The 27,731-nt window shown below is 41.7% G+C and overlaps 1 protein-coding gene across 1 annotated transcript; it reads right to left on the bottom strand.

Moving 5' to 3' along the window:
• Positions 1-524: 524 nt before the first annotated feature.
• ADGRF1 (adhesion G protein-coupled receptor F1) lies at positions 525-26,115 on the bottom strand. The gene is made up of 14 exons (XM_030759713.2): positions 25,292-26,115; positions 23,106-23,163; positions 21,061-21,204; positions 19,921-20,094; positions 17,845-17,945; positions 16,758-16,816; positions 13,225-13,388; positions 11,919-12,082; positions 10,103-10,291; positions 6,658-8,031; positions 4,849-4,890; positions 3,594-3,653; positions 1,675-1,741; positions 525-1,127 (listed from the first exon to the last, which is right to left on the bottom strand). The coding sequence occupies exons 1-14, from the start codon at positions 25,358-25,360 to the stop codon at positions 1,054-1,056; spliced, it is 2,739 nt and encodes a 912-aa protein (XP_030615573.1). The 5' UTR covers positions 25,361-26,115; the 3' UTR covers positions 525-1,053.
• Between the last annotated feature and the right edge of the window lie 1,616 nt (positions 26,116-27,731).

Raw genomic sequence — 27,731 nt, 5'->3', positions numbered from 1 at the left:
GCATCGGCCACACATGTAAATGACTTCCAAAAGTGCCGACAGTGTATTATGAAAGAAAACCAGGTGCTTTAAGGTCTTTCTGGATGCTGATGACCAAATTCTCCCTCAATTTTCCTCTTACATAGAGAGAATTCTGGGAGTGATGAATCTCGTATCTAACCTCATAAGGCTTGCTTAGGACTGCAGGTAATTTTCAAGGCTGTTATGAGGCTGTAGAAGTGGACTAGGAACCAAAAGTCCTAAAAGCGCCCTTTACTGGCTTCACTTTGGGAAGTCACTTCACCTGTCCAAGCCTCTATTTCATCATGTCTGCACTAGGTCTGCCTGGACACCTTACGTCATTGGATGGGGGACCAGATGAAAGTGCCTTGTAAACTGAAAAATAATGCATTTTTATATATATATATAAATATATATATTATATATATATTTTATATATATATATAATATATATATATAAATACTGCTTTATACTTCCTAAGTAACAGCTGTGAAGCTATCTGAAATGGACACTTCTATTTTGTTTCTGATTAACTTTCAAAGTTCAGTGACTGTACCTAAAAAACAAAAACAAGCATAAAATCCAACTGGAAGTTTTTGGAGGAAAACGCCTTTTCTCTAGGAAATTTCACCAGTGACTTTTTTTTATAAGAAAGCGAACATGGTCCATCAATGCATCTAAAGTGATTTCATGACATTTCCTTACTCCAATTCAGGTGATTAGAAATGTCACATGAATAATGCTATTTTATGAAAAAGGAAACCATAGTTTGTGACAGTGAGAGGCTAGTACAACTGACATAATTTCTGACAAAAACTTAATCTTCTACATTTATGAAGCACTTCCTTTGAATCAAACCCCATGGAAGTAAATCTCTCCATTTAATTGAAGATAAAGATGGCTGTCATGAAACTGCTGAGAGTTCCTTATTATATTCTCAGACTCCGAAATCAGAAAAATCCATTGAATATTGAGCATGATTTCTTCACTGACATTTAGCTCTAATGTCAATTTGCTCCAAAAAATTTTCCTTGATTTTAGGGTTCCCGGTTTTATTCAGTTGATGAAAACTGAGTTAGCGTGATGTCGTTTGAGGACTCTCCAGTATAAGAAAGTACATAGTTGCCTAAAAGAGGAAAAAGAGGATAAGAATTATTGCTACTATGTTGGAATCAAGCATAAGACCAAAATGAAAATAAGCCTATGCAATTCCTTACAATTCTGGACAGTGTTAGGAAGAGGTTAGGGTGTACAGCATCTTATTAATGCCATAGAAGCTTACATTTGTCAGACATCTCTCATTTGAGAAGAGAAGCACCGTATTTTCAGACGTTGGGGAACGAGATTGGTTTGAGATCACTGAATGTTACTGCTGGAAGGAAGCTTAGTGATCTCTTAGTTTTTCTTTTTACTGATGAGGAACAAAGGTCCAAAAAGGTAAAGAGATTTATTAAAAGCCCTCAGGCTGGTTGGTGGCAGTGATAACAGGACCCAAAGCTTCTGGATGAGCCCATTGAGCATTTTGGGAGGGAAATATGCTTTTTCAAGTTCCGACACTTGAACTTTATCTGAAATCCAAAGAATTTTGATTGGACTCTATAAAGTGAGTTGCCCATGATGGATTCATGTTCTTTCTTCCTACCCCTTAGAACCTTTGGTTTGTTGTAACTCACGTTTGTGTTGGAATGGGTTGAAAGTCTTTTTGAATCTGGGTTTGACAGATGAATCTGATGAGTTTTGCTGCACAAAAGAAAACCAAGTCATTTAGGCATTCAAAGTATTCTTTTAGGTGCCTGCTTTTTCATTCAAACTCCCTCAGAAGATTACAAATACTCAATTTTTCTTCTGCCAAATGTGCATTTACTTTAAAGCAAATGAGCCACCTACCCAGAAAACAAAATCTCATTTTTGTCACCTAATTTGAAAGTGAAACTGGAGAAGGGGTACAAATCCAGAAGATGCAAAGCCCTCACTGACCACTGCTGCCTTCTGAAAAAGGTCAACAATTTACATTAAAAACAGGGAGATAGGGCTTCCCTGGTGGCGCAGTGGTTGAGAATCCGCCTGCCGATGCAGGGGACACAGATTCGTGCCCCGGTCCGGGAAGATCCCACATGCTGCAGAGCGGCTAGGCATGTGAGCCATGGCTGCTGAGCCTGCGCATCCGGAGCCTGTGGTCCGCAACGGGAGAGGCTACAACAGTGAGAGGCCTGCATACTGCAAAAAAATAAAAAATTAAAAAATAAAAAATAAAATAAATAAAAACAGGGAGATAAACCACTGTCAGGCGTCTTTACTTTTGGTTTTGGTGTATTTTCCTTTTCAGTGTTTTTCTCTCTTTGGCCTTCCAGTGAGAAAAATTCTAACTTCCTGCTTTGTAGGGTGGGGAGTGTCCTGTCTTGCTTTACTAACTAAAGGTTTGACTTTAATGCAGTCACACATGCTGTAACTCCCTCCTTTTCTTAAGAGTAGAGAATGATTCATTAGTTTCACATTTTCTGGTTCAAGGGATTTTAGTTCTTCAAGACATAAAATCAAAATCACAGAATATTAGAACTTCTGCTTTGAGTAACTAGTCTAACACTTAATTTTTACATCTTGAGAACATTGAAACCAAAAGGTACTAAGTGACTTTCCCGAGGTCACACAGCCAACTGGTTACTGAGTCAGAAATACAATCAGGTCTGCCAGCTCCTGAGGTCACAGCTTCCTAACCCACAGCCCTCTCCTATGAAATGCAGACCCAGGAAAATTATTTTATAAAAATGCCAGAGGCTAATTTCCTCACTGTTTTTTTAATTTCAAAACGTTATATTATCCCTTGTTAAGAATCTCTAAATATCCATGTAGTTTTTCATGCACTTAAATCGGCTGATTTTTATCACACACAGAAATTTCTGCTTTAGAACCCTTTCTGAAAGGTCCTCCGTGTCTTGCTAAAAGATAAAAGTCTGAGTTAACGTCAAAAATACAAAACCGAGAGGCAAGTACTTTTGTTCCTAACTATACTGTTCCTTAAGTGGATTGCACTTTTGTGGCAAAGAATGAAAACAAGAATCCTTTGTTTCCATACAAACTTGTCAGTTTGTAGACTGAAGAGCTAAAATTGCAAGTGACAAAGTCAGGTACACCAGCATAAGGGAAAATTCATAAAGATCATTTTACATATTAGAAATTAATGAAGGCTTCCCCGTCTGATTTTCTGGAGAAGGAAAAGTGGTCTGCAGGAGATCTAGACAGGCAGGCAGAGAAAAGGACCCTACTGATTCTAGATATTGGGAGACAAGTCAGACTATAACAAGCAACACCGTTGAAACGTATTTGCTCACAAGAGCACCACAGACCCCATGCCTGAGCATCCTTGAAGCTTTCCACACCCTTGCATCCATTCATCCATTCACTCATTCACTCATTCATTCAACAGCTCTTTAATGAGTATTGACCACGTGCTGGACATCGTGCCAGATACCAGGAATATAACGTGACAGAAACTCAAGGGGTTTACAAAAAAGTGGGCTTGCCGTGGGACTGTGTAAAAAAGTGCAAAACTGGAACTTCACGAATTGCCTCCACGGCTGCAGGAGATGATTACCTTTGATGCTTGGTTCCAAAAGCTTAAAGGAGACAACTTGTTGAGTAGCAGCTGTCGCAGCTACAGGGCAAAAAAGAAATAGTGAGGAGCTACACATAGGCAATCGTACAGAGGCAAATCAAGAGCAAAACGGGAGGGCTTCCCTGGTGGCGCAGTGGTTGAGAGTGTGCCTGCCAATGCAGCGGACACGGGTTCGTACCCCGGTTTGGGAAGATCCCACATGTCGCGGGGCGGCTGGGCGTGAGCCATGACCGCTGAGCCTGCGTGTCCGGAGCCTGTGCTCCGCGGCGGGAGAGGCCCGCGTACCACAAAAAAAATTAAAAAAAGAACAAAACTGAAGAGCGTAATTGTTATTTAGTAGTAGTATTTCCCGGAAGCATTTAATAGACGATAAGCATGTGGATGGAAGGATTTCTTTTCTTTTCTTTCTTTTCTTTACCTGTAAACAAATCTAGAATGAAACAAAGAGCAACAGTCCCCAAAACCATAATAATTCAGATTCTAGACATTAGTAATTGGCAATAATGGCTAAATCGAAGTTTGAAGTGAAGAGTGTCCTCATCAAGTGAATGGTGCAAACAACAGAATTATTTGGTCCAATCAAGAAGGAGGCAAATTGCTTCTTTGTAAACACGGGTTTGGAGGCATGGGCAACAATTATGATAATTATAAAATATCCTTATCTTATTAAAACAGAGGCTACATTTTTTAGCTTATTGTCTTTACCTCTCTGCAGAATTGCTCAAAGCTTGGAAAAATAATGAAAGAAGTGTAAGTATTTTTCTCTTATCTTTTACTTACATTGGTCATCTTTCATTAGGAATTCTATTTAATTTAGAGGTGATGTAATATTTACTACATAAAATTCTAGAAACATACAAATAGATAGGCCTTTCAGCATATTCTAAGTGAATGAATAAATTAAGTAAAGGAGCAAAAAAGGAATTCACCCCTAAGGAAAGTTTTTCTGCTGGTTAATTATGCCAAATCATAATTTAGAAGTAAAAACAAGTTTCCCCTTTTTTTCTACAATGTTCACATTATATGTTGTGGTTAGTTCTCTACAGCTCTATTTTCAGCAATGAGTGTTTAGTTTCTTTGTCTCCTGACGGAACCTGCCTTTTGTGAAATTATAGAATTTTATTATGCAGGTACCCATGGTCTAACTTCTTGTATATGAATAAGGGCCCTAGAACTGAAGGGGAGGGACTAGGTGCCTGGGTTAAAGGAGAAAGAGAGAAATGAATACACATACCTTACTATCCAAGAGCATTCCAAAACATAAGATGAAAAAGCCCTTAAAAAAAAGAATAAGCCACATGTATTATCTTTTCCTTTTCCAGTAAAGAAAGCATTTATATGTATTACTATTCTATTATATCCCCCAACATTGAAATTATTTCCTTGTCTGTCCCCCTGTTGACTGTCCTTGAAGGTAAGGATACTGTGTAAACTCCACGATGCCTGGATTAACACAAAGTACACAAACTTTTTTTTTTTGGTTGAACATATAATTAAATTATTGTGTGAATAAAGTCTGAAACACACATGGAGCACCATTTTCCCCTTTGTGTTATCCTAAACCCAAAACAAAGAACTTCCATTTGCTTCTATGTCTTAGTCTTTCTTTAGGCATTAAACAAACGTTAACTAAGCGTCTATGATGTCAGCAGTCACTGAAGTCCGACCCCAAGGCCAAGTAGAGGAAGTTGACTATATCAGCATCCTTTCCATCAGGTCCATCCAGCCCTTGGGTAACCCTTGGCAGAGTCTTTCTTGGACCTTGAAATTCTCCTCTCAGGCAGAGGACCCTCAGTTGGTGCCTGTTCAGACAGCGTGTCACCAAGGGCCCTGGACAGCATTTCCCTAAACCTGCCACCATTAGGCGTGTGCTCTCCATGACTGCCCTCTGTGCCACCACCTAAATGTACCCTGGTTTGTTGCAGTAGGTGGAGAACCAACTGGATTCAGGAGATACCTACTGAGCACTTACTCTGTGCCAGGCACTGCACTAAGTGCTAAATGATCTCATTTAATCTTCACATTTACTCTAAGATACAGGTAATAATATTATCAGATAATTAATATGAATAATATTAATTAATATTAATAATATTATCAGGTACTTAATATTACAGGTAATTAATTAATTAATGAGAGAATTAAGGTATAGAGAAATTAAGAGAGAATTAAGGTATAGAGAAATTAAATAATTTGTTAGCAGTCACACAGTTGGATAGCATGACTCATTTGAGCCCAGAGCTATTTAACTCCAGAGCTCAAACGTTTAACCACCACTACCCTCAGTCGTTGTCCAGAGGAGACCCGGCAAATATTTCTTGAACCAGGACTGAAGGCTCTCTTCCAGATTCACCAAAACCTAAGGATTGCTTTGCCCACCTACTCTCTGAATACTCTCTGATCGTGGCATGTAAAACCCATCCCTGGCAGCAGAGTTCGGCAAACTTTTTCTGTAAAGAGCCAGAGAGTAAATATTTCAGGTTTTGCAGGTCATCCAGTCTCTTACAACTGCTCAGTTCTGCCTGTGTAAGGAAAACAGCCACAGGCCCTATGTAGATGAATGGGCATGGCTGTGTTCCAATAAAACTTTATTTACAAAGACAGTGCTGCCTACAATTGGCCAGGCCCTGCTTTATGGCACATTAGGGACTTCCTCTGCACCATTCAGACTCAAAAAGCACTCTGGATTTATTTCCCTTTCCCTGTGTGCTTTAACAGACATCAGCACAAGACAAAGAGGACTGGGTCAACGGCAAGAGAGATTAGCGTTAGCTATGTGAACTCTAACAGATTTAAAACCCTGGAATGGATTACGGAAGAAGCCCAAAATTCTGCTTCAGTGTGAGAATCACTGTTGGGAAGACTGGATCTTATTTTATTTTATTTTTTTCTATTCACTGTTGCCAGGCAATTTGGGTTACAATAGTCCTGCTAGAGGCAGGGAAATGAGATCGATCGCCCCCAGAGTGGTTTTCCCATCCTCAGTTCCCTACAGTTATTCCAATTACCCGATGATGTAGTAAGTTGTTCTCACCGCTCTCACCTGGGATGCATTGAGTGACGCGAAAATAACGTGCCAGGCCATATTCCGGCTGTCAACCATTGTTCCTATGCCAAACCCCCAGGTGAGCCCTAGAAGGGGGGTCAGAACGAGAAGGCTCCTCCCCACGCGGACGACAGTGGCCTTGCTGTCCTGAGTCAGCCTTTCTCCAACAGCGGGCCTCCAGAGCTTCGTGAGAACTAACAGGACCACCACCAGATTCACAGCCACAATAGTCAGGGCGGGACCCGCAAAGGCCAGGAGAGGTTTGCTCCCATCGGACCAGTTAAGCCAACACACATCTTTCCTTTCATAGCCATTGCTGGGTTGTGTGACCGCAATGGTGACGATGGATATAATGAGAGGACACCCATAGCCCAGGCAGAACCCGACAGCCACCAACAAAGGCGTGGTCATGTGGTGGAACACCAGGATAACCCGATAAGCCAGCAGGAAGCCGAGCAGAAGCATCCAGAAGAACAAGGAGAGGTAGAAAAAGTGTGTAAAGAACACTGCAGCTGTGCAGACTCCAGACGGGTTCGCCGTGGTGCGCACGGAGGCAGCGACAATAAACCAGATGTCTGCGATCAGGAGGCACAGGGCTATGTTCACCATGCAAATGTGACGCGTGTGCAAGGTTTGGCTTCTGTTGACCTGCTTCCAAAACAGAGCTTCGATGGTCAGGCATAAGACGAGACTTCCGATGGAGACCCCCAGTCCCACAAAGGTGATCCATTTCACAACGGGAACAATGTCAGGGGGGACAGAGGGTGACATCAGCACGGAGAAGGAGGTCAGGTGAGTACAGCGGCACGTCACCGAGTCTGGAGTTTCATTCACTAGGTGGCAGCCATTATCGTTCCACTGCGAATGGTTGAAATCCCAAAACACACAATGAGGCTGGCTCAGATTTGATTCTATCTTGGAAAAAGTCAGGAAAATTTCATTGATGGAGTAGTTTGGGATAACCATGGATATCACGGGCCCATTGACCTGAGCATTTCCATTCTTGGCAGCAGGTAGAATGTTCCCCAGGGTCAAGGAGGTCATGCTGATGATAGTTTCTGGAAGGGGCTCCTGGAATTGGTGTGACCTAATTAATGCATGGCCTCTGATGGGAATGGAGGGGTTTTTTAGGAACATTTCAGTCTGATAGTTGTAACCCAAATTGCTTTGATTTGAGGATGCTGGAATCCCTTTCCAGTTAATGAATTCTCGAGAAAATTCCAGAGGCAGAGCTGTCGAAGGGACCAGAACACTGATGTTTTCCAGTGACGCCAGGACCTGGGACCCGGCATTCTTTTCTCTCTGAAGTAACACTGTCCAGTTGGTTACCGAGGTAGAATTAAGGATGTGGTCAGATATACTGATGACATTCTGAAATACAAGGGTGAAAGTCAGTTTGGATTTTGAGTAAACAGATCAGAGGACTACGGGTGGATAGTCGTTAGTCTTAAGCTCAGGAAAATGGCCCAGAGAATTGGCTCAGTTGAGGACCACATTAAAACTCAGCAATGAAATTCAGCTCTGGGGCTCCACGCAGTGGAAGCATTGGGTTAAGAAAGGAGGGTCAGGGCTTCCCCGGTGGCGCAGTGGTTGAGAGTCCGCCTGCCGATGCAAGGGACACGGGTTCGTGCCCCAGTCCGGGAAGATCCCACATGCTGCGGAGCAGCTGGGCCCGTGAGCCATGGCCGCTGAGCCTGTGTGTCCGGAGCCTGTGCTCCGCAACGGGAGAGGCCACAATAGTGAGAGGCCCGAGTACCGCAAAAAAAAAAGAAAGAAAGAAATGAGGGTCAGCAGAATCATGTCAGTTCCACGGTGATCACCCCCGGGAATTCATACTCCGGCTGGGGCTTCGGAGGAGAGGAGGAGAATCCTGCAATGGGTGCTGCAGTGTGCATTTTCTTCCTTCTGAGATGGCAAACGGGACTGCATGACTCCTCAGGCTGAGGGTCCAAGAGTGAAACGTTACTTGTAATTGCTTTCCCATATCATGTTTTTTTGCTAATATCAGAAGTTCTAAATTCATGTCATGAATGTTCAAATTTTAATTCATTTGTATTTATGACTTTTCTTTAATAGAGGAGAATATAAAGCAAAAATCCTTAAACACTGGACATGCAACAAGGAAGCATTGAATTGTTGTGGGTTTTAAGGGTCAGTCTCAGTTTGAGATTCCTTTTCAAGGAATTCCCTGGCAATTCAGTGGTTAGGATTCTGCGCTTTCACTGCTGAGGGCCCAGGGTCGATCCCTGGTTGGGGAACTAAGATCCCTCAAGCAGTAAGGCCAAACAAACAAACAAAAACAATAGCAACAACAAAAACCAGGTTCCTTTTCCAAACCACCTGAAAGGCAGCGTTTTCTCACCCAGGACCCTCACTCACTCTTACGGGTCTCGTTCCCAGGCATCTGCTGCGGGCGTCTATCCCTCTGGCTGAGTCTTACCCTAACTGAGCCCTCTGTGGCTTCTGGCCGGGATCCCATAGTGAGCTTCTCCTATTGCCCCAGCAACCTCTGCCTTCTTTTTGTTTGTGTTTGCTGCTCTGTTTTTGTCCTTTATTTTATTTTTAGCCTTTTTGTGTCATCTTGTTTTAGTTGGTCTCTTGTAAACAATGCATAGTCAGACTTTAAAAAAAAAACAAATCTGAGCATCTTTGATTCAGGGAGTTTAACTTATTCACACTTAATGTTATCTCTGATGTTATGTTCATCTTATACAGTTAAGCAGGATTGTGTGATTATGTAACAATATACATTATATAACCCAATTTTGTAAAATATTATACGCTTTAACATATAAAATGCACACATCCAAAGTGTTTGGAAGGATATTTATTTAACAAATATTTATTGAGTACCTGCTATGTGTCCCTTGTCCATTTTCTAGGCACTGAGGTGACACGTAAAATGTAAGCAGCGGCTATTCTAGGGTGACAAGATTACATATCACTTATTTTTCTTTTTGTTTCTTTGTATATCTTATAGTGAGCATGTCTCATTTGAGTAATTTTTAAAGTTAATTTTTAAATGTCCAAACTAAGTCATGAATTCCCCAGTCGCAAAAATGGAGCTCTTAAAATATACTAAATATGATATACTAAAGTCAGAGCTTATAGCCACGGGAAGGAACAACTGCCGACTCATATTAAATATTAAAAAGTTGGCACCTGTGTCATTCAGCGTCATTCAGGGCAGAGGCTCACGCCTTCCCCTCAGCCAGCTGCTATCCAGGCAGTCTGCCTGGAGGCGGCTCCCTCTCACTTTGAACTCACATAATTGATCCCGGGGGTTGCTTAGACACTGCTGAGGAAGCAGTGAAGCTCACGTCAAGACTGTTCCATGGCTCTTTGGTCCTTTTCAACAGCACCCCATCAACTGGGGCTTCTGCCATTCCTCCTGCAAGATTGAGCATTTAAAGTGAGCCATTCAAGCTCAGGTAGACCTTACCTCCATTGTCGAACTGGACACACTGAAGTGTCTTTCTAGGGACAGGGATGAGATATTGCCCAGAATTGACACCACAGAAGCCAGATCCCCAGCTGTGGTTGATGGGTTTTGCTGAATGACCATTGAAAGATTCTGCACCAAGGATGACACGGTTGCCTCAGTGGCGTTGCTGGCAATCACACTGAAATTCTAGGAATAGAAATGGTTATGTTCTAGAAAACAATGAAATGCTTGTGTTTCATCAGACTTAAATCAGATTTCATGGCCACGAATAACCAGCATTTGTATGGTGCATTATAACGTAGGATAATCATATAACAATGATAACAATGATATAATGGCTCTCATTCAGTGCTTTTTATTTTCCATACAGTGTGCTAAACGTTTTACTGGGGATTCAATGATTTCATCTTTACATTACCCTTTAAAGGAGGTACCATGATATTTTCATTTTATGATTAAGGAAATTGAAACTTGAAGAGATTCACTAAGAAGCACTTTTATATAAATTGTTACCCTGATTATACAGAACCTGATGTTCAGTGAGATTCAGTGACTTTCCGAACAGTACCCAGCTAGGAAGTGGAAAGGTAGGGTCTACCTGGCACTAAATCCTATGTTATATCCATTATACTATGCTGAGAAATCCCTATGGAGGATTTAGAGGGACATACGTGGAGATTTTGCTACACTTGGTCACTGCATTTGGGGTTTTACTTCTTCCTTGAGGCTCCCGTCTGCTTCCACGACACTGAGCTAATTCGGAAGGCAGCCAAGAGGGATATTCCCTCTGTTCAAAGCACATCAACCCAGGATCCCAGATCCCCCCTGTTTTCCTTTTTACTCTTCTCAGCTGACAGAGCTGTTTTCCGCCTAGGGCGCCTGGGATCTGACTGTCCTCACACCCTGGGGTGACCTAGTCCCAGCTACGATTCGTGTCCAGAAACTGGGCCAAAGAAGGCAAGAACAAGGATGAACCTCAGAAGACATCTGCTCCAATCTCCCTCCCCAGTTTACAGATGAGAAAACTGAGGTCCAGAAAGAGAGCAGTAAGCCTTCCACGGTCCCTTGGTGAATACTGTGGGGTTCTCTGCTTCCAAAGCAGGGTCTCTGGCTGGGACTGAAGTTCTGCTCGCTATGAACTATTTGCAGGATAGTGTCTGTGAGCTGGTCCTGGAGTTCCTCTTCCATGACTTGGGTTTTAAATCCTCACCATTTGCTTCCGTCTTTCTATCTACTACATCTTAAGTACTTGAACCTTCCTAAGAGAGCATCATGTGAAGGTCATAGCACTGGACCGGAAATCAAGTGACCATGTTTCTAGTTCAACACTACTGCTACCAGAGGGACCACTAGCCCCTTAGTCTCCCCTTTTCTGATCTATAGAAGGAAGTTGGTGAGGCACATGGCCCTGGAGAGCCACTGAAGTTCTATCATTCTATATGGCTGACTCATTCCCTGCCCCGATTTCTGACAAACGTACTAAGGTTATAGCTTCTGACTTATACCTTCACTTGGATCTTTGATTCCCAGGCTTTCAGAGGCCATCTTCAGCTCTCTTCAGCATTGATTCACACCTCTGCAGCACCCTCCCCCCAAAACCACCCAATCTTACGTTTCTGAGGTTCTCGGCTGCTACCTAGACTCATTACTCACGCCTACACTCCCTGGGTTTCCCAGGGTCTGATGTCACTGACTTCTGACCAATGAGACAAATTGATACATTTTACCTTCCACCCAGCCACGCTCACTGGGAGACACGCACTGTGAAACTCAAAACCAGGGCAAATCTGCAAGGTGGAAGTGCTTTTTTTACCTTCTTCAGTTCTTCCAGCTCGGAGAGCACACACGTCTCCCTGAGGACATGCCACCCAGAGGGTTGGCACCTGGCCGTGATGCTTCCGGAGTAGCCGCTGCTACAGGGAAGAGTATACGCATCATTCGTAGACCCAAATCCAAAGACTACGCTGTTACACTGGGCTGGGAAAGAATGGAAACGAAGAAGAAAGATGTCTCTGAATATTTTGACACTCTCTATAAACCATAAAGCAGTACTATTTAAGTCACGTTTTCAGACAAAACCCAGGAGTAGGAGAAGTTTGTCTTTGATGCCCAGCTTCACCCCATCAACCCCTTTTCCCCTTTCCTGATGTCCTACCCTCCCCAAGGCTGGCCCCCTTTCCCTCCAGGTGTCTGATCTATGCCAACAATCTGAATTTAATGGGCTATCAAATAGTTAAGTATTCGGTGAAAGTAAGACAGGGTGTGATCCCTCCCAGGAAATATTTTCACTCTTTAAGGGAATGCTAGAAAACCAGAAAATCTTCAAGACACTATGGGACAAAGCAGGCATGACAGGGTTAAAAGATGGGCAGTTGCCATTTGGGGGTGACATGTCCTACTTTGTACCCCTTTAAAGGCTTCTCACATCGTGATCAGCCACTAGTTCCTCTTGCAGCTAGCCCTTCATAATATATTCTTACCACGTTGGGACTGCGAAGAGGAAGCCTTGAAAGGAAGAACCACAAGGGCTATGAATTTTGTTTCTTTTCCCCACTGCTGTGTCTTAAGTGCCTAATCACTTTGGATACTTAGTAAATATTTGTTGAATAAATGTTGAAAGTGGCACAAAGCTTGGTAAGAGAGGTTTAAAACTGAATGTAAAGAATTTTTTAAACATCTGAAGAAAAGAAGTAGGGTGTGTGTGTCTATGTATATCTGTGTGTGTTTGTGTGTCTGGGTGTATGTGAATGACCTGGAAAAAATGCTTTCTCTCCTGGGTCCCTTGGATTATGATTTAGGAATTTCATCAGCCCCAGGGCTCTTCCAGCATGTATACCAGGAAACGATTGCTGAATCATTTCCATCAGCGCCTGCAGTGAATCGGTCTTGTGTGACGTTTACACTAAGAACTGGAGGTCAGCTGACCCATGAGCAAGCGTCTGAAATAGTGGAGCTGAAATTGAGTTTCATCCTGGTCGGGAGGAGAAACAGCTGCTTGTTTCTACTAAAAGTCAGTCTTAGAACAATTCTGTTTCGGGAACATCTCCAATATATAATGCAATCTACTAATTAGGCTCCCCTAATCTACTTCCCTACAGAGGACAGGAATCCAGTGTTACCTTTTCCGAACACTCTGAAAGAGTTGTCTTCTAGTGGAAACAGCTGATGCAGGCCCATCTTAGCCTTCTTAGCTGCCTGCCCAATGCCTGACAGCAGTTCAGATGTGTTGCTGGAACCAACAACTTCATACCCAGCAATGATGCTTCCATTTCTACAGTGATGACTTGGAAAGAAAAATGAGATCCATTCATTCAGTCACTCAAGGCTTATTCTGTGTGGGGATGGCATTGGGTCCGTGGGAATAGATCAAACAGATTTGGTCTTTGCCTTCTTGGAGCTTACATGCCAGTGGAGAAGGCAAGGCAAATAAGAAACAAATAACCACCAAATATATATATATATATAATCATAATTATATATATATATAATTCCAAATTTTGTTAAGTGTTATGAGAGACAAGTTCAGGGATACAGTTACAGATGTAGAAAACAAATTTATGGTTACCAGAGGGTAAGGTGGGGGGAGGGAGATTGGGATGGACATATACACACTCCTATATATAAAATAGATAACTAATAAGGACCTACTGTACAGCACAGGGAACTCTACCTAATACTTTATAACGGCCTATATGGGGAAAGAATCTAAAAAAGGGTGGATATATGTATATGTATAACTGATTCACTTTGCTGTACACCTGAAACTAAGACAACATTGAAAATCAACAACACACCAATACAACTTTTAAAATAAAATAAAGTTTTCTTCCTGTAGATCTTTTTAAAAAAAGAATATCAAGTAGACGTGAGGCCCACTTTAAATAAGACTGGTCAGGAAAGGCTTCTCTGTGCAGAGGATCTTTGAAGCTGAGACCTGAAGGATGAAAAGAAACAGCCAGTGATGCAAAGAGAATTGGTACAGCGTGGCCGGCACCTGAGAAGGGCTGGAGGCAAGAAAATGCCTGTGAGTCTGACAAACTTCAAGGCTAACGTGACTAAAATTCAATGAGCAGGTGAGAGATGGATAGGAGATGACCCTCGAGGGGTACCCAGGAGCTAGATGGAACAGGGCCTTTGAGTCTGAATTTCATCTTTTATTAAAAGGTTTTATTCTTTTTGAAAAGGCATGGCATGATCAGATTTATAATTTAAGATCATCACTCTGGCTGCTGTGTAGAAAATAGGTGAAGGGAGGAAGCAGAGAAGCAGGAAAACTAGTTAGGAAGGAAAGGGTGGTGCCCTGAACGGATTGAGTAGCAGTGTGGGGGGGGGAGAAGTGAACTGGTCAGTTTCAGGTTGTATTTGAAGATAGAGCCAGAAGACTTGCTAAGGGAGCAGATTTTGGGTGTGGGAGAAAGAAACCAGGCAAGAACGACCCCAGGGAATTGAAAAACAAATTGTAGTATATTCATACAATGGATTATTACTGGGCAATAAAAAGGAAGGAATCACTGATACTCAAAAAGCCAAGGATGAGTCTCAAAGGCCTTAGGCTGAGTGAAAGAAGCCAGGCCCCCCCAAAAAACTGTACACTACATGATTCCATTTAGGTAAAGTTCTAGCATAAGCAAAACCAGCCTGTGGTGATAGAAATAAGATCAGTGGTTATTTCTGGTAGGGAGGTAGGAATGTGCATGAAGATTGGCTGGAAAGGGGCACAAGGGAACTTTGGGGATAATGGAAATGGTCTGTCTTGATAGGAGGTGGCATGTATTAGTATTTGTCAAAGCTAATAAAGCTATACAATTAAGTTTTGAGCATATCACTGTATGTCAATTATACTTCAATAATTAAGTATAATTTATTGGAAAATAAATTAAGACAGGATAGCTCTAAGATTTGGGTCTGTGCAATTAGAAGAACAGCATCTCTGGAAATGAGATGGGGAAGACAGTGGGAGAAGGAGATGAAAGCTTATGACGGGGGGCAGTTGGACATTTTGGACATGTTACGTTTGACATGCCTACTAGAAAATCACCTGGAGATATTAATAGCATTGGATATTGGAGTCCAGAGTTTGGGGGAGAGGCTGAGGTCAAGTAATAAATTTAGAACCCATCTGTATACAGATGGTATTTGAAGTTATGAAAGCAAGTGAGATAACATGGATTAATTTAATCCTGCAACTCCATGAGGGTTAGGGTTATTCTCATTTTATAGATAAGAGAACTGAGTCCTAAAGAAGTTGGGTCAAGTCATTAATTATTAATTGATGGATATGAACCTCTGGCTCTCTAAAGCTCAAATTCTTAATCACTACATTGAACTACATTGAACTCACAATAAATAAACCCAAATACCCTTTTATGCTGTGATGATCACAATGCCTTTTCATTGATACGGCCCTTCTATAGTGTTTGAAAAGTATTTTTCTATTATTTCATTTTATGTAATGAGGTTAACTCAAATTCCACAGGTGTTAACAGTCCTGTTTGACAGATAAATAAATTGAGACTGTGGGAGACTAAGATTTACCTTAGATCATGTATGTAAAGAGTAAAACCAAAATAGTTGTATTTTATAGACTTATATCTACTTTTACTGTGATTTTGTCTACAAATTATTGGAGACAGTTTGTAAGATATATATATATATATATATATATATATATATGATGGAATATAAATTAGAAATATAAATAGAAAACCAGGACCAAGGAAAAGAAACATGTGAATATTGAATACAAAACTGTTGATTGAGTTTCAATGCTGTCTATGAATTCAATGATGGCAAACTCAAAAACATAAGTTAGATTAATTATATAGACCTTGATATAAGAAAAAAGAAGCAGTGTTTTTCCTAGCACTGAATTTTAAAGAATATTATACATGTGAGCCTTTTTATAGGTACATGAGAGGGCTTAGAGGATAATGTCCAGGACAGTATATTTATAGCAAAAGCTACTGAAAATTTCCTATAGCTATTCTTTAGCTGTGAAAAAAGTATATAAGAAGTTAAGTTCTCTGACCTCTAAGTCACTTCCTCTATCAAGCAGACTATAAATAGCTGGTAATCAATACACACACGGGTAACTAACCAAATAACTTTTGAATTAAAGTGTAAACAAAAGGGTAATTTACTAAATATCTCTTTATTTGCTGTAGACAATGACTACTGGGCTTTGAACTATGGTGCATACATGATATCTACACAAAAATATAATATTTTACCCAAGGAGCCCCTTCTGGCCCCCAGTTATACAACATCACACCCTCTGTGTTAATGGAAGGAGAAAACGCATCCCTCCTCAACCCACAACCCTTGTCACCACCACTCGCCCCTTCCCATGCATGCACACCACGTCCTCCTGCTTCCTTCCAAGCCATGCGGGTTTCCAATTCTAGTTTCTGATCCATAGCTTCGAGAATGCCATTTAATATTTATATTCGCAAAGGCATTTAAATGAGAATATAGGCTTTCTTCTTAAGATTTTTTAAAGCACCACAGACTTTTATTCAGTTTTAGTAAGAATCCTACTTCAAAAAGCAGTTGACTTATTTTCTGTCAAGGTCACTTGGAAAGAGCATGAGGCATCCTGCAGGACGGGTGCATGATTCCAGGGATGCCCTTCTAAGACGATTGTATTACTTACCGAAACTGGGTGACTTGAACTGACTCAAAACCTTGGATACTTTTGTATGCTTCTTTAAGCTTTACAAAGAGAGCAAAGAGCAATATGTTGATCTTTGTTCCCACACGAGAAAGACATTTGAGCAAAAAATGGTCGCAGACAATAAATAACCAACGGAAGCACCAAGAAAAGGAAAGAGATATGGTGAGAGGTAGTTGCATGTTGTAGAAATACATTTAAAATGATAGCAGAAAATGTACACACACACGCCTCCGTACAAACATATAATTTAATTTTGAGGTTGCTAATAAAGAACGCAGAACCAACTGCTTAGACTAGAGGATGGGTCGGGTGCCAGATAATGTAATAAATTCACCCAAAATCTATTTTCTCCTTCCCCTAAATAAGCCATTGATTTCAATAGATGCTTAAACTGAATCTGCCTGCGAAATGTTTGTGCATGTCTTCAGTTAGGACCACATCTAAACCACCATCCTAGGTAGAGGTAGTTTTATGTCACTTCATTATGAAGTCCAAAATTTTGGTCAGTAACCCTCTTTAGCCTCTAACAAGAGAGGCTTCTTTAAGGAACAAATCCCAAATGTTAGCAATTGAGCTTAGATCATGAAAGCTTTCTTTTGACAAATAAAAATCAGAAAAGAATCAAGAAGGCTTGATTCACTTATCTTGTTATGAGAATAAGGTGTAACTTTGTGGCTGAAGACTTGCAAAGAATGAAGACAGTGGGAACTTTTATTCTCAAAATAGTGACATTACCTGCAGCCACAGATTCAATATCAGACCTGAGAATAAAGATCCTTAGTACTTAAAAAAAAAAAAGAAAAGAATCAAGATGGCTTGGTTAAATATTACCCTAACAAATGAGCAAAACTAAACACTAAAGAAATGGGAAGAAGTCAATTGCTTAACGCTCCTTGAAGGAAAATGTTCAAAGTACATCACTTGTGGGCAGAGTGATTAACTGCTATGTAATAACTCATTGAAAATGAAAAATTAAGAATATGTGTTAAATAAATATGTTGAATTGGAAACACCTGAACTTACGTTTAGGCAATGATTTCTTTTGTAATAAGTAGAAGGTGCTTACTTGAATTTCAATTCCAGTGGTATATTTGGAGTATATAGCAGAAGATGAATCCAAAAGATCTTTTGTAAATCTTGCATTAATTTTGAAAGTACCCCAAACCTCTATGGAAAATAAAAAGAAATTTACAGAGATAAAAATTACTCACTTGATATATTATAGCTTAAAATTACAGAAGTCTAATTCAGCCCATCTATTTGACACTGGTACTTCAACTCCTTTTTTTCTTTTTTTTGTCAATTTCTTTTTATGATGAATGTTCACCTAAAGTAATATAGGAAGCATCCATAAAACCAGAATTCTCTTTTGTGGATTTGGAACATAATGGGAAAGTGCGATAATCAAGATGACCTTATAAGCAGGTAAATGAGTAGCCACTCACATGTGGTTATAAAAGGCAGTCACTTATCCCAGTCTAGGCCCTGAGCTTAAACATTGTCCCTATTTAAAAATTAAAAAAAAAAAAAATCACTACTTGCTAACTCCAACTTACCCCTTGCTTACCCATCACTGGTGCTTTTCTCCTCTGGGACAGGTTATTCCCCACCTCTGGATGGACAAATCCTGTGTATCTTTCATTCAGGACTTAGTTAAATGTGCCTCTTTAGCAAGACCTTCCCTGGGCCCCAGATGAAAAGAGTCTTCCTCTCCTTTAAATTCTTACAGTACTTTATCCATACCTCCCTTCCAGCCTCTTCACCTACACATCTATCTGTGAACACACCTCATGAATGTGTGTCCCCACTCTACTTTGGGAATCGCCTTGTGAGTGTAATCCATGTCTGATCCATCTTTGTATCCCCCAAAGATGGATCAGACTTGGACCACTTTTCAAAGTGTAGGCTTTCATCAAAATTTGTTGAAGAGATCACATTGTCTTCTTTTATGTGTTAACAGCCTGGCCTCCCCAGGTAGCTTGCTAATTGATCGACAGCAAGAGAAATGCCTCACGGTGACCTCCCAGAATTTGCCCCAGATCTGGGTATAAAAATGGTGTTTAATAAATACGTGTTACTTGAGGCGGGAAGGATTAGGAGTCTGGGATTAGCAGATGCAAACTATTATATACAGGATGGATAATCAACAGGTCCTACTGCATAGCACAGGGAACTGCATTCAACACCCTTTGATAACCCATAATGGAAAAGAATATGCAAAAGGATAGATAGATAGATAGGTAGGTAGATAGATAGATGTATATAAAACTGAGTCACTTTTCTGTACAGCAGAAATGAAACACAACATTGTAAATCAACTATACTTCAATCAAATTATTAAAATAAATAAATAAATAAGTGTTACCTTAACCTGAACTGCTGTGGTTCTGGGAAAGGGATCCAGGGAGACCCAGGAAAGCTGGGCTATTTCAGGTCCTCCTCCACTCTTTGCTCCACTCTACCAAAATCTGGAGCTTCAAGATAACTGGACTAGTCTTTGGGGACGTTTCTTAAAGTCCTTCAAGCTGTCGGAACCCACGTCATGCGGCTCACCCCATCATCCGCTGGACATCAACCTAAGTCAGCAGTAGCTCCCTCAGCGTCCACTGGCTCCTAAACTAGACTTTCAACTTTTGTTTGGTTTTGGCAATTCATTCAACACACATATTTGTTGGCAATTTACAGAATTTCTTTCAATGTAATCACTAGGCAACCCTCCCTGCCTGCACACCTCTAAATTTTTATTTTCTGGAAATTGATGTTGGCCAAAGAAGTAAACAGAAGGTGGGAAGAAAAACGTTATTTACTCAAGCTGTTCCCCTACTTGGAATTTCAGGGAATCTCCCTAAATCTCAGAAGGATCGTAGAATTGTCGAGGTGAGCTGGATGTACCTCCAGGCTGAACTAGCGCCCAAACATCAGCTCGCATTTCTGAATTTTCTGCACTTACGGAGCTCTCGCTGTGTCCAGCCAAGCCTAGCAGGGTACGTCATCACTGCCCTTCCAACTCCCTGTAAACACTGGCTCTTCTCTGGGAGGCAAAGAGAAACACTGGGGTACAGACCTGGTGGTCCTTCTCTCTCTGTCACATGTGGAGGTGGGAGGGGCCCCAGCTCCCCTCTTGGTATCCTTACACACTTACTTGTTCTCTCACAGAAATGGACACTCTGGGTGAGGTTGTTGAGATGACAATCACAGCTCTGGAGAGATCCCTCTGTGTGAAGGTAGCATTTCTGGGGATCAAGGCATGAGGGAGGAAACCAGGAGTAGCCGTCGTCACAGGCACAGCGCAGGACCCCGTTCTGGATGCCACAGTCTGCACAAAAAAACAGAGCTTGGTCTCACGGGACCTGGTTAATAAATTGGCTATAGTTGAGTTCTCATCTTTGGTTCTGATATAGAATCTGAACCGAAAGCTAGAGATATTTCTCTCCAAAAGCTGTAAGGATGAAAACAAGATGGAAACAAGTATGTTTAAGATTAAAGAAACGTCCCACTCAATAGATACTGAGGTTGGATCAGAAACCCAGCTAACATAACAATCAAGTGTCTGGGGCTAGCGTCCAAAAGAAGGATGTGTGCCCAGTCGGTACCACTTACATGGAGAAAGAAGCAGAAGAGGATATGTCGACCTGAGAGTTATTTAAAGGGTTCTAGATGGTATTTGTCCACTGTCTTGTCGGAGGCTCCCATCCACCTAGCATCACTCCCCCAAAGTCCCTGTTAGCAATATGGCAAAGGCAGAGAAACCTTTTTGTTGAGAGTCATGATGAAAAATTTTATTAACCAATCCTGTATGCTTGTATTGGACCTAAAACTCCTACTAAGAAACCTTTCCTTTACAATAGACAAAAAAAAAAAAAAAAATGGGGCAAAGTCACCACATACGGTTGTGAAAATATGCACAATGGTGCGCAATAAATGGTTCTCAAACGTGATCATGCGCCAGAACCTTCTGGGAGGGGTCTCATCCCAAAGTGTATGATTCAGTAAGTCTGGAATGGAGCCAGGGATCTGCATTTCTTTTAAGTTCCCTGATGCTGCTGCTACTGTCGGTCTGGGTACCACACTCTGAGAACCCTTGCTTTAGATAAATCATTTAACTTCTCCTAACCCTATTGTGGTGGTCATTAGTGCTGTTGGCCAGATATTTTTTACAAGCATTTATGCTTTTCAGCCACAGATATTGGGGGGATGATTGATTCCCCAGCATAACCTAACCTCTCCCGACTCACACACCACCTTCCCCATTCCCACTCCCAGTTACCAGAGACTGACTCACACGTGGTGGCCTTTGCTCTGATAATCTTCACCGGCCCAAAAACAGGGCAAGGCTCCAAAAGCTTCAGAAAGTTCTTCACGTCTCTTTTCTCCTTGGAATCTCGATAGGCTACCTGAAGCAGCAGCTCGTATTCCTGGATTGGACCTAGAGAGAAAGAGAGACCGTCAAAGGCTTCTTTTCTCAGGCTGGGAGGGAGATACTGCAGAGCAAGTGACCTCGGAGCGCTTGTCAGATTCAGCCTGAGGGTCACGGACATGGCTTGGTCGCTTCCATTCATCCAGACATGGACTAAAAATGAGCATCCCGAGCAAAGCATCAGATGGTCCACAGGTGCCTAAGACACCTCTCTCCTCTGACTTCGGCCAGGCCAGCTGCTCTGTGCTTTCTGACCCACCCCAGCATCGCCCTCCTGACTTTATATACTTCTCAGGTCACATCCAGAGTCAAGTTTCAGGGTCAAGACTGAAGGGAGAAGAGGTGAGAAAGTCCTGGTCACTCTCCCCGCCTCCTCCCCCAGCTCTGGTCTCCTGGACGTATCTCTGATATAAAACCCCCAGTCCCCTCTTTCCTCTCCAAAGAGCCCTTCCTTCTCCTGTACAAATGTTCCACTAATTAGCTGAGTTTGATACTGAGATGAAATGCACGAGTAAAACCAAACCAAACCTTACTTGAGCCTTGATGCACCCTCACCTCCACCTTATCGTTTCTGAGCAGTACCTTTTGTTTCCCTAAGAAGAGACCATTAGGTGTTTTGGGCTGGGAGAGAAGAGGAATCGCACCCAGAATTCACTTAGGCACATTCACATGAAACTCTGTATGAAGTTCCATGGGGTCTCAAGATCCTCCCAAGGTCCTCTGTGGACCCCAGGTTAAGAATGTGAAGGGCCTCAGAGAAAAAGAGGCAAAAGGTGAACATCCTTTTTTCCTGGGTCTCATTTTGTTATCACTGGCAGTGAAACCTCTTACAATCCCTTAGATCTCTCAGGACTGCACCATGCTTTCTACAGGCACAGGTGAGATGGGGAGCTTCTATGAGACTGTCCCATTTCTTAAGGGTCTGGGGGAGCTGGGAGATGTATAGGGAAGAAAAGCAGCTGGATCAATCCCTAGACTTCTCAGAAGGAAATCCAGAAGCTGCAGCATGTCCCGGGACATTTACAGGAGACTCCTGCCTGCTGTAGTTGCCACCAACTCACCCCTCCCCACATCTCCTTAAGGCCGGAAACTCTGTCCCGGCCTTGGGAATTACTCCAAGGGATGTAAGCTAAGGGGAGGCCCAAGCAGGTAATAGGTGGGGAAGTGGGGAAAGATGAATGGCTCTGGTTCTGGAGCCAGACTGACTGGGCGTTGAATCCTGCCCCACCTACCCACCGGCCTTGTCAGTTTCACTATCTATAAAATAAAGATGGAGAATGTGCCTAATTCAGAGGATCTTTGTGAGGATTTAATTCATCTAACACACTTAGAATAGTGCATGGCACTGGTAACAGTTCAATGTATACGTGTGCTTTTACCTTTCCATGGCATTCCAAGTTGAAGCTCTGGTTTCATTTTCCCAAAGAATTGTAGCCTTGCTACAGTGTGGTAAGGTCTATGGCCCTATTAGCACATTGCTGGATGGCAGATTCATGGCACCGTAAAAAGGCTTTTGAGGACTGACCCAGGAACCTAACCACCATCTGTGTGTACCATTGTTTCCATGAGGAAATATATACAATGCTTGAAACATCAGGCCCGCAAATCAAATTTCAGACCACAACTCATTCCTAGACTGAAGTCTGTGCCATTCATTACATTATTGGGATCAAGGTGAAGAGGGAAAGGACGAGTATGGAGCAGCTACTGGCTGGTTATGGGACAGGATACTATGCCTTTATTATATTATTTCATCCTCACAAGGAATTACTGTAATTATCGTTTTATGGATTTGAGGTATTTAACGATGTGCCAAAGATCATAAAACCCATCAGGAGCACCCCTGGGATTTGAACCCTGCTCTCTGGGCTCCAGGGTGTGCTGTACCATGCTATCTGAGGGAGTCTCACCTAGAGGCTTTTTCTTATTTAAAATGAGTTCTTGCTTTGTTTTGATGCCATCATCACTCTGTTAAGAGAAAAAAAAAAAGAAGAAGAATTACAGCAAGCCTTGGTCATATTGTATTTCATAAGGCCTCGTTGGGTTTCCCAGATAAACTGAAATCATGGATCTAAAATGCAAGCCAGGGATGGTGGGGGAGGGGGGCAGAAAAGGACATCGCTGAGGCACCTTTTGAGCACAAACCTGAAGGAAGCAGGAAAGTGAGGATCCCTGAGAAAGAACTTCCCAGGAGGAGGGAGGAACAGGTGCAAAGGCCCTGGGATAAGAATATGCCTGGCACGTGAAGGCCAGAGTAGCTAAGTGGAGTCGGGGAGGCGGGGCAGGAAGTGACGTCAGAGAGTATCTCTGGGGAGGCAGGTCCTGTAGATCCTTCTGGGCTGTGGCAAGGGCTTAGCTTTTGCTTGAGTGGGATGGGAGCCTGCTGGAGAGTTCTGAACAGAGGAAAGATGTGCTCTGCTCCACTTTTTAGAAGGCTCAATCCTGAGGCCGTGTTGGGAATAGACAAGCACCGAAGCAATGAGAGCGTTTCAGGAGCTACCGAGATAATATAGGTGAGAGATGATGAAGGTGTGGATCAGGATGGTAGCCATGGAGTTGGTGAGAAGTGTTTGGATTCTGGATATATTTTAAAGAGAAAACCAGAAAAAAAGATCTAATGGTTTAGACGTGGATTATGAGAAGTGTCAAGCGTAATAATAATTTTTCTGCCTAAGCAGCTGGAGAGGCAGTGATACCACTTGCTGAGATGGGCAAGGAGAAGCAGGTTTGGTGAGAAAAAACCGAGAGTTTAATTTTGGACATATTAAGTTGAGGGGATATTGGCACCCAACTGGAGATACCAAGTAGGTAGTAGATAGGTGAGTGTGGCGTTCGGGGAACAGGTGTGAGAAGGAGACACAGATTTTGGAGTCATTGGCATGCAGAGAACATTAAAACCATGACCCCAGATGAAAGCATCAAGAAAGTGAGTAGAGTGTGGAGAGAAAGGAACCCTCCTACACTGTTGGTGGGAATGTAAATTGGTGCAGCCACTATGGAGAGCGGTATGGAGGTTCCTTAAAAAAACTAAAAACAGTGTTGCCATATGATCCTGCAATCCCACTCCTGGGCATATATCCAGAGGAAACTCCAATCTGAAAAGATACATGCACCCCAATGTTCACAGCAGCACTATTTACAATAGCCAAGACATGGAAGCTAGCTAAGTGCCCATTGACAGATGAATGGATAAAGAAGACGTGGCATAGATGTGGAATATTACTCAGGCATATAAAAGAATGAAATAATGCCATTTGCAGCAACATGGATGGACCTAGAGATTATCATACTAAGGGAAGTGTATCAGAAAGAGAAGGACAAGTATCATATGATATCACTCATACGGGGAATCTAAAACAATGATACAAACGAGCTTACTTACAAAACAGAAACAGACTCGCAGACTTAGAGAACGGACTTATGGTCACCAGAGGGGACAGGGGCAGGTGGGGAGGGATAAATTAGGAGTTTGGGATTAACAGGTACACAGTACTATGTATAAAACAGATAAACAACAAGGACCTACTGTATAGCACAGGGAACTATACTCAAAGTCTTATAATAACCTATAATGGAAAGGAATCTGAAAAAGAATATATATATGTATACATATATATATGTATAACTGAGTCACTTTGCTGTATACCTGAAGCTAACACATTGTAAATTAACTATGTAAACTAAACTAAAATATGTAAATTATTACTTCAATTAAAAAAAAGGTTATTGGGGAAAAAAAAGGAAAGTGAGTATAGACAGGGAAGAGGCCAACAAGGACTGCTAATGTCGATCTATATGCTTTTCCTCCATCAAAGAGGCCATAGGAGAGGATGCGCTGAGTTCGAAAACATCTCCAGTATGGCTTTGTCCAAGATCCCGGTTTTTGAAGTCAGGTCATCCAAGCTCCAAGAGATGAAGTGACTCATCCAAGGCCACACAGCTAATGCTGGTATTGTTGAGACAAGGACCCAGCACTTCTGATGCCAAGTCTATGAAATTTTGTCACTGCAGTTGCCTAGAGAGTGACAGACGCTCAAAGTGCCAGAAGGACAGAGGGGAGGTGGTAGAGAAGAAAACGGGACGTACGCAAACTCACCCCCAGGAAGCCATTCCAGCCCTCGGTGATCATGAAGAAGGAGAAGAGCCAGGGCGTAGGAACTCTCATCTTCCCCTGGCCCCTCCTGCTTCTGGACAGGACAAGAACAGCTGGAGTCACAGTCTGTGACTAGACGTGTGCGCCATGCAAGGCTGAGGCACAAAAACAAGTCATTCAAGCCAACATTTTTAAATGCACACAGGGGTAAAGCCTAGCTGGGCTCCTCAGAAGCCCTGAGCATATGGTTATATTTTTCCACCAGGGACAACATCACTTCCACTCCCACTGCAGAACTAGTGAATTTTTCTCTTTACAAACCTACTAGAAAATTTCTCCAGAACCCTCTTCTACGTTTAAGTTTGATCTAAGTGATCAAATTTGACTCAACACAGGCTATTTTAAAATCATGGCTTGCTTTACTTTGTAGTTGGGTGCATTTAACATCCAGCCTTTTATAGTTCACTGAGGTTTTCTTTTCATCTCAGTAAAGACGGGCATTCAAATAACCAAGGACCCTAGAACCATTAATATAAAGATAGACTCTGAGTATTTCAGCATAAAAATAATAGTGAACCAACCCAGCAAATTTCCTTGTTCATAGTTCATGTAATTAGCAACCAACTGTGCTCAAGTTCATGGGTATCTTAGAATAATTTAGACAAAACCCAGCCCATAGTCATGGTCACAAGATTTAATCATTTACACACAGGTTATTTGGTGGCAATGAAAAAAATCACGAGTTAGAACTGTTCTGTCCAATGTAGTAGCCACTAGCCACATGTGACAGTCTAATTTTAATTAGAATAAATTTAATTTTAATTAGAATAAAATGGAATGAAAAACTCAATTTCTCAGTCATACTAGCCACATTTCAAGTGCTCAATAACCACATGTGGCTAGTGGTTACCATGTTAGGCAGTGTAGACACAGAACACTTTCATCATTGCCAAAAATTTTATTGGGCATGGAATATTACTCAGCCTTTAATAAGAAAAAAAATTCCGTCACGTGCTATGATCATGGATGACCCTTAAGGGCGTTATGTTAAATGACATAAGCCAATCACAAAATGGCAAGTACTATATGATTCCACTTATATGAGGATCTAAAGAAGTCAGACTCATAGAAATAGACAGAAGAATGCGGTTGCCAGGGGCTGGGAGGAGGGGGTAGAGGGGAGCTGTTATTCAGTGGGTATAGTTTCCATTTTGCCCAAAGGAAAAGTTCTAGAAATCTGTGGTACAACAGTGTAAATATATTTAACACTGCTGAACTTTACACTTAAAAATGGCTAAGATGGTACGTTGTATGTTGTGTGGGGTTTTGTCAACAAAAATTTTTTTTAAAGTTTTATTGGCCAGTATTGACAGAACATGAAGGAATACTTCCCTGTGGCCTTCCTCATAGTTGATGTGGTTAGCAACAAATTGTCCTCAAGTTCATGGTTATCTCAGAATAATTTAGACAAAAGTCCATAGTCATGGTCATAAAATTCCCTTTCTCTTTACATCTCCATAGGAAAAGATGAAGAGCTATGATTCCCAAGCTCAATAACCCACCATTGGAATAAGTGTCTGGGGACAGCAGCACAGAAGCCCAGGGTTGGTTCTCCAGCCCTTACCTTGCTTCCTGGGTGCACTTTAAACTTCATACACGCCTTGCCATCCCAACAGTGCGGCCTCAGGCTTTGCTCTCTGACCTACAAGAAAAGAGAACAGGTGGGAAAGGATGGAGTGAGGGGTGGAGATTAGCAGATGTAAGCTTTTATATATAGAATAGATAACAACAAGGTCCTACTGTATAGCACAGGGGACTGTATTCAATGTCCTGGAATAAACCATAATGGAAAACAATATTTTTAAAAAGAATGTATATATACATATAACTGAATCACTTTGCTATACAGCAGAAATTAATACAACATTGTAAATCAACTATACTTCAATTTAAAAAAATATTGATTAGAAAAGAGAAAAGGCATTAGAGACAGGGTAACGACTCCCACAGATGTGGCCTACATGTCAGCAGAGATTCTTTCTAGGGCTTTCTAGGGCAGCATGAAAAATAAACCATGAGACACATACCCGTTTTTTATTTACCTTCTCCCCTTAGTGAATGGTCCTCGCGTGCTCCCATCCACCTGCCTGCCAAGACTCCCCCTAAATCGACTGCTTTAACGTTCTTTGGGCAGCTGTCCAGTCTCCAGATCATTCTTCCCCATCTTCCTTCCCAAAACCTGCTCTGAGTCCTATTTGCTCTGGTCTGTGCTTTCTGCTTTCCAAAAGTGAGGGATGTTTGTCTCTGGAGTGGTGTTTTTCAAATATTTTTGACCCCATAGAAAGGAACATATTTTATAACATGAGGATATAGATACACACATAATAAAATGTGTATATATCTGTATTATGTATATATATATATATATATATATATATACACT

This window comes from Delphinapterus leucas, chromosome 10 (genome assembly GCF_059928025.1).
Source record: "Delphinapterus leucas isolate spDelLeu-1000000601 "Yukka" chromosome 10, BTC_Dleu_Yukka2, whole genome shotgun sequence".
Lineage (NCBI taxonomy): Eukaryota > Metazoa > Chordata > Mammalia > Artiodactyla > Monodontidae > Delphinapterus > Delphinapterus leucas.
The sequence above is the reverse complement of the archived record's forward strand: the minus strand, read 5'-3'. Positions and strand labels throughout refer to the sequence as shown.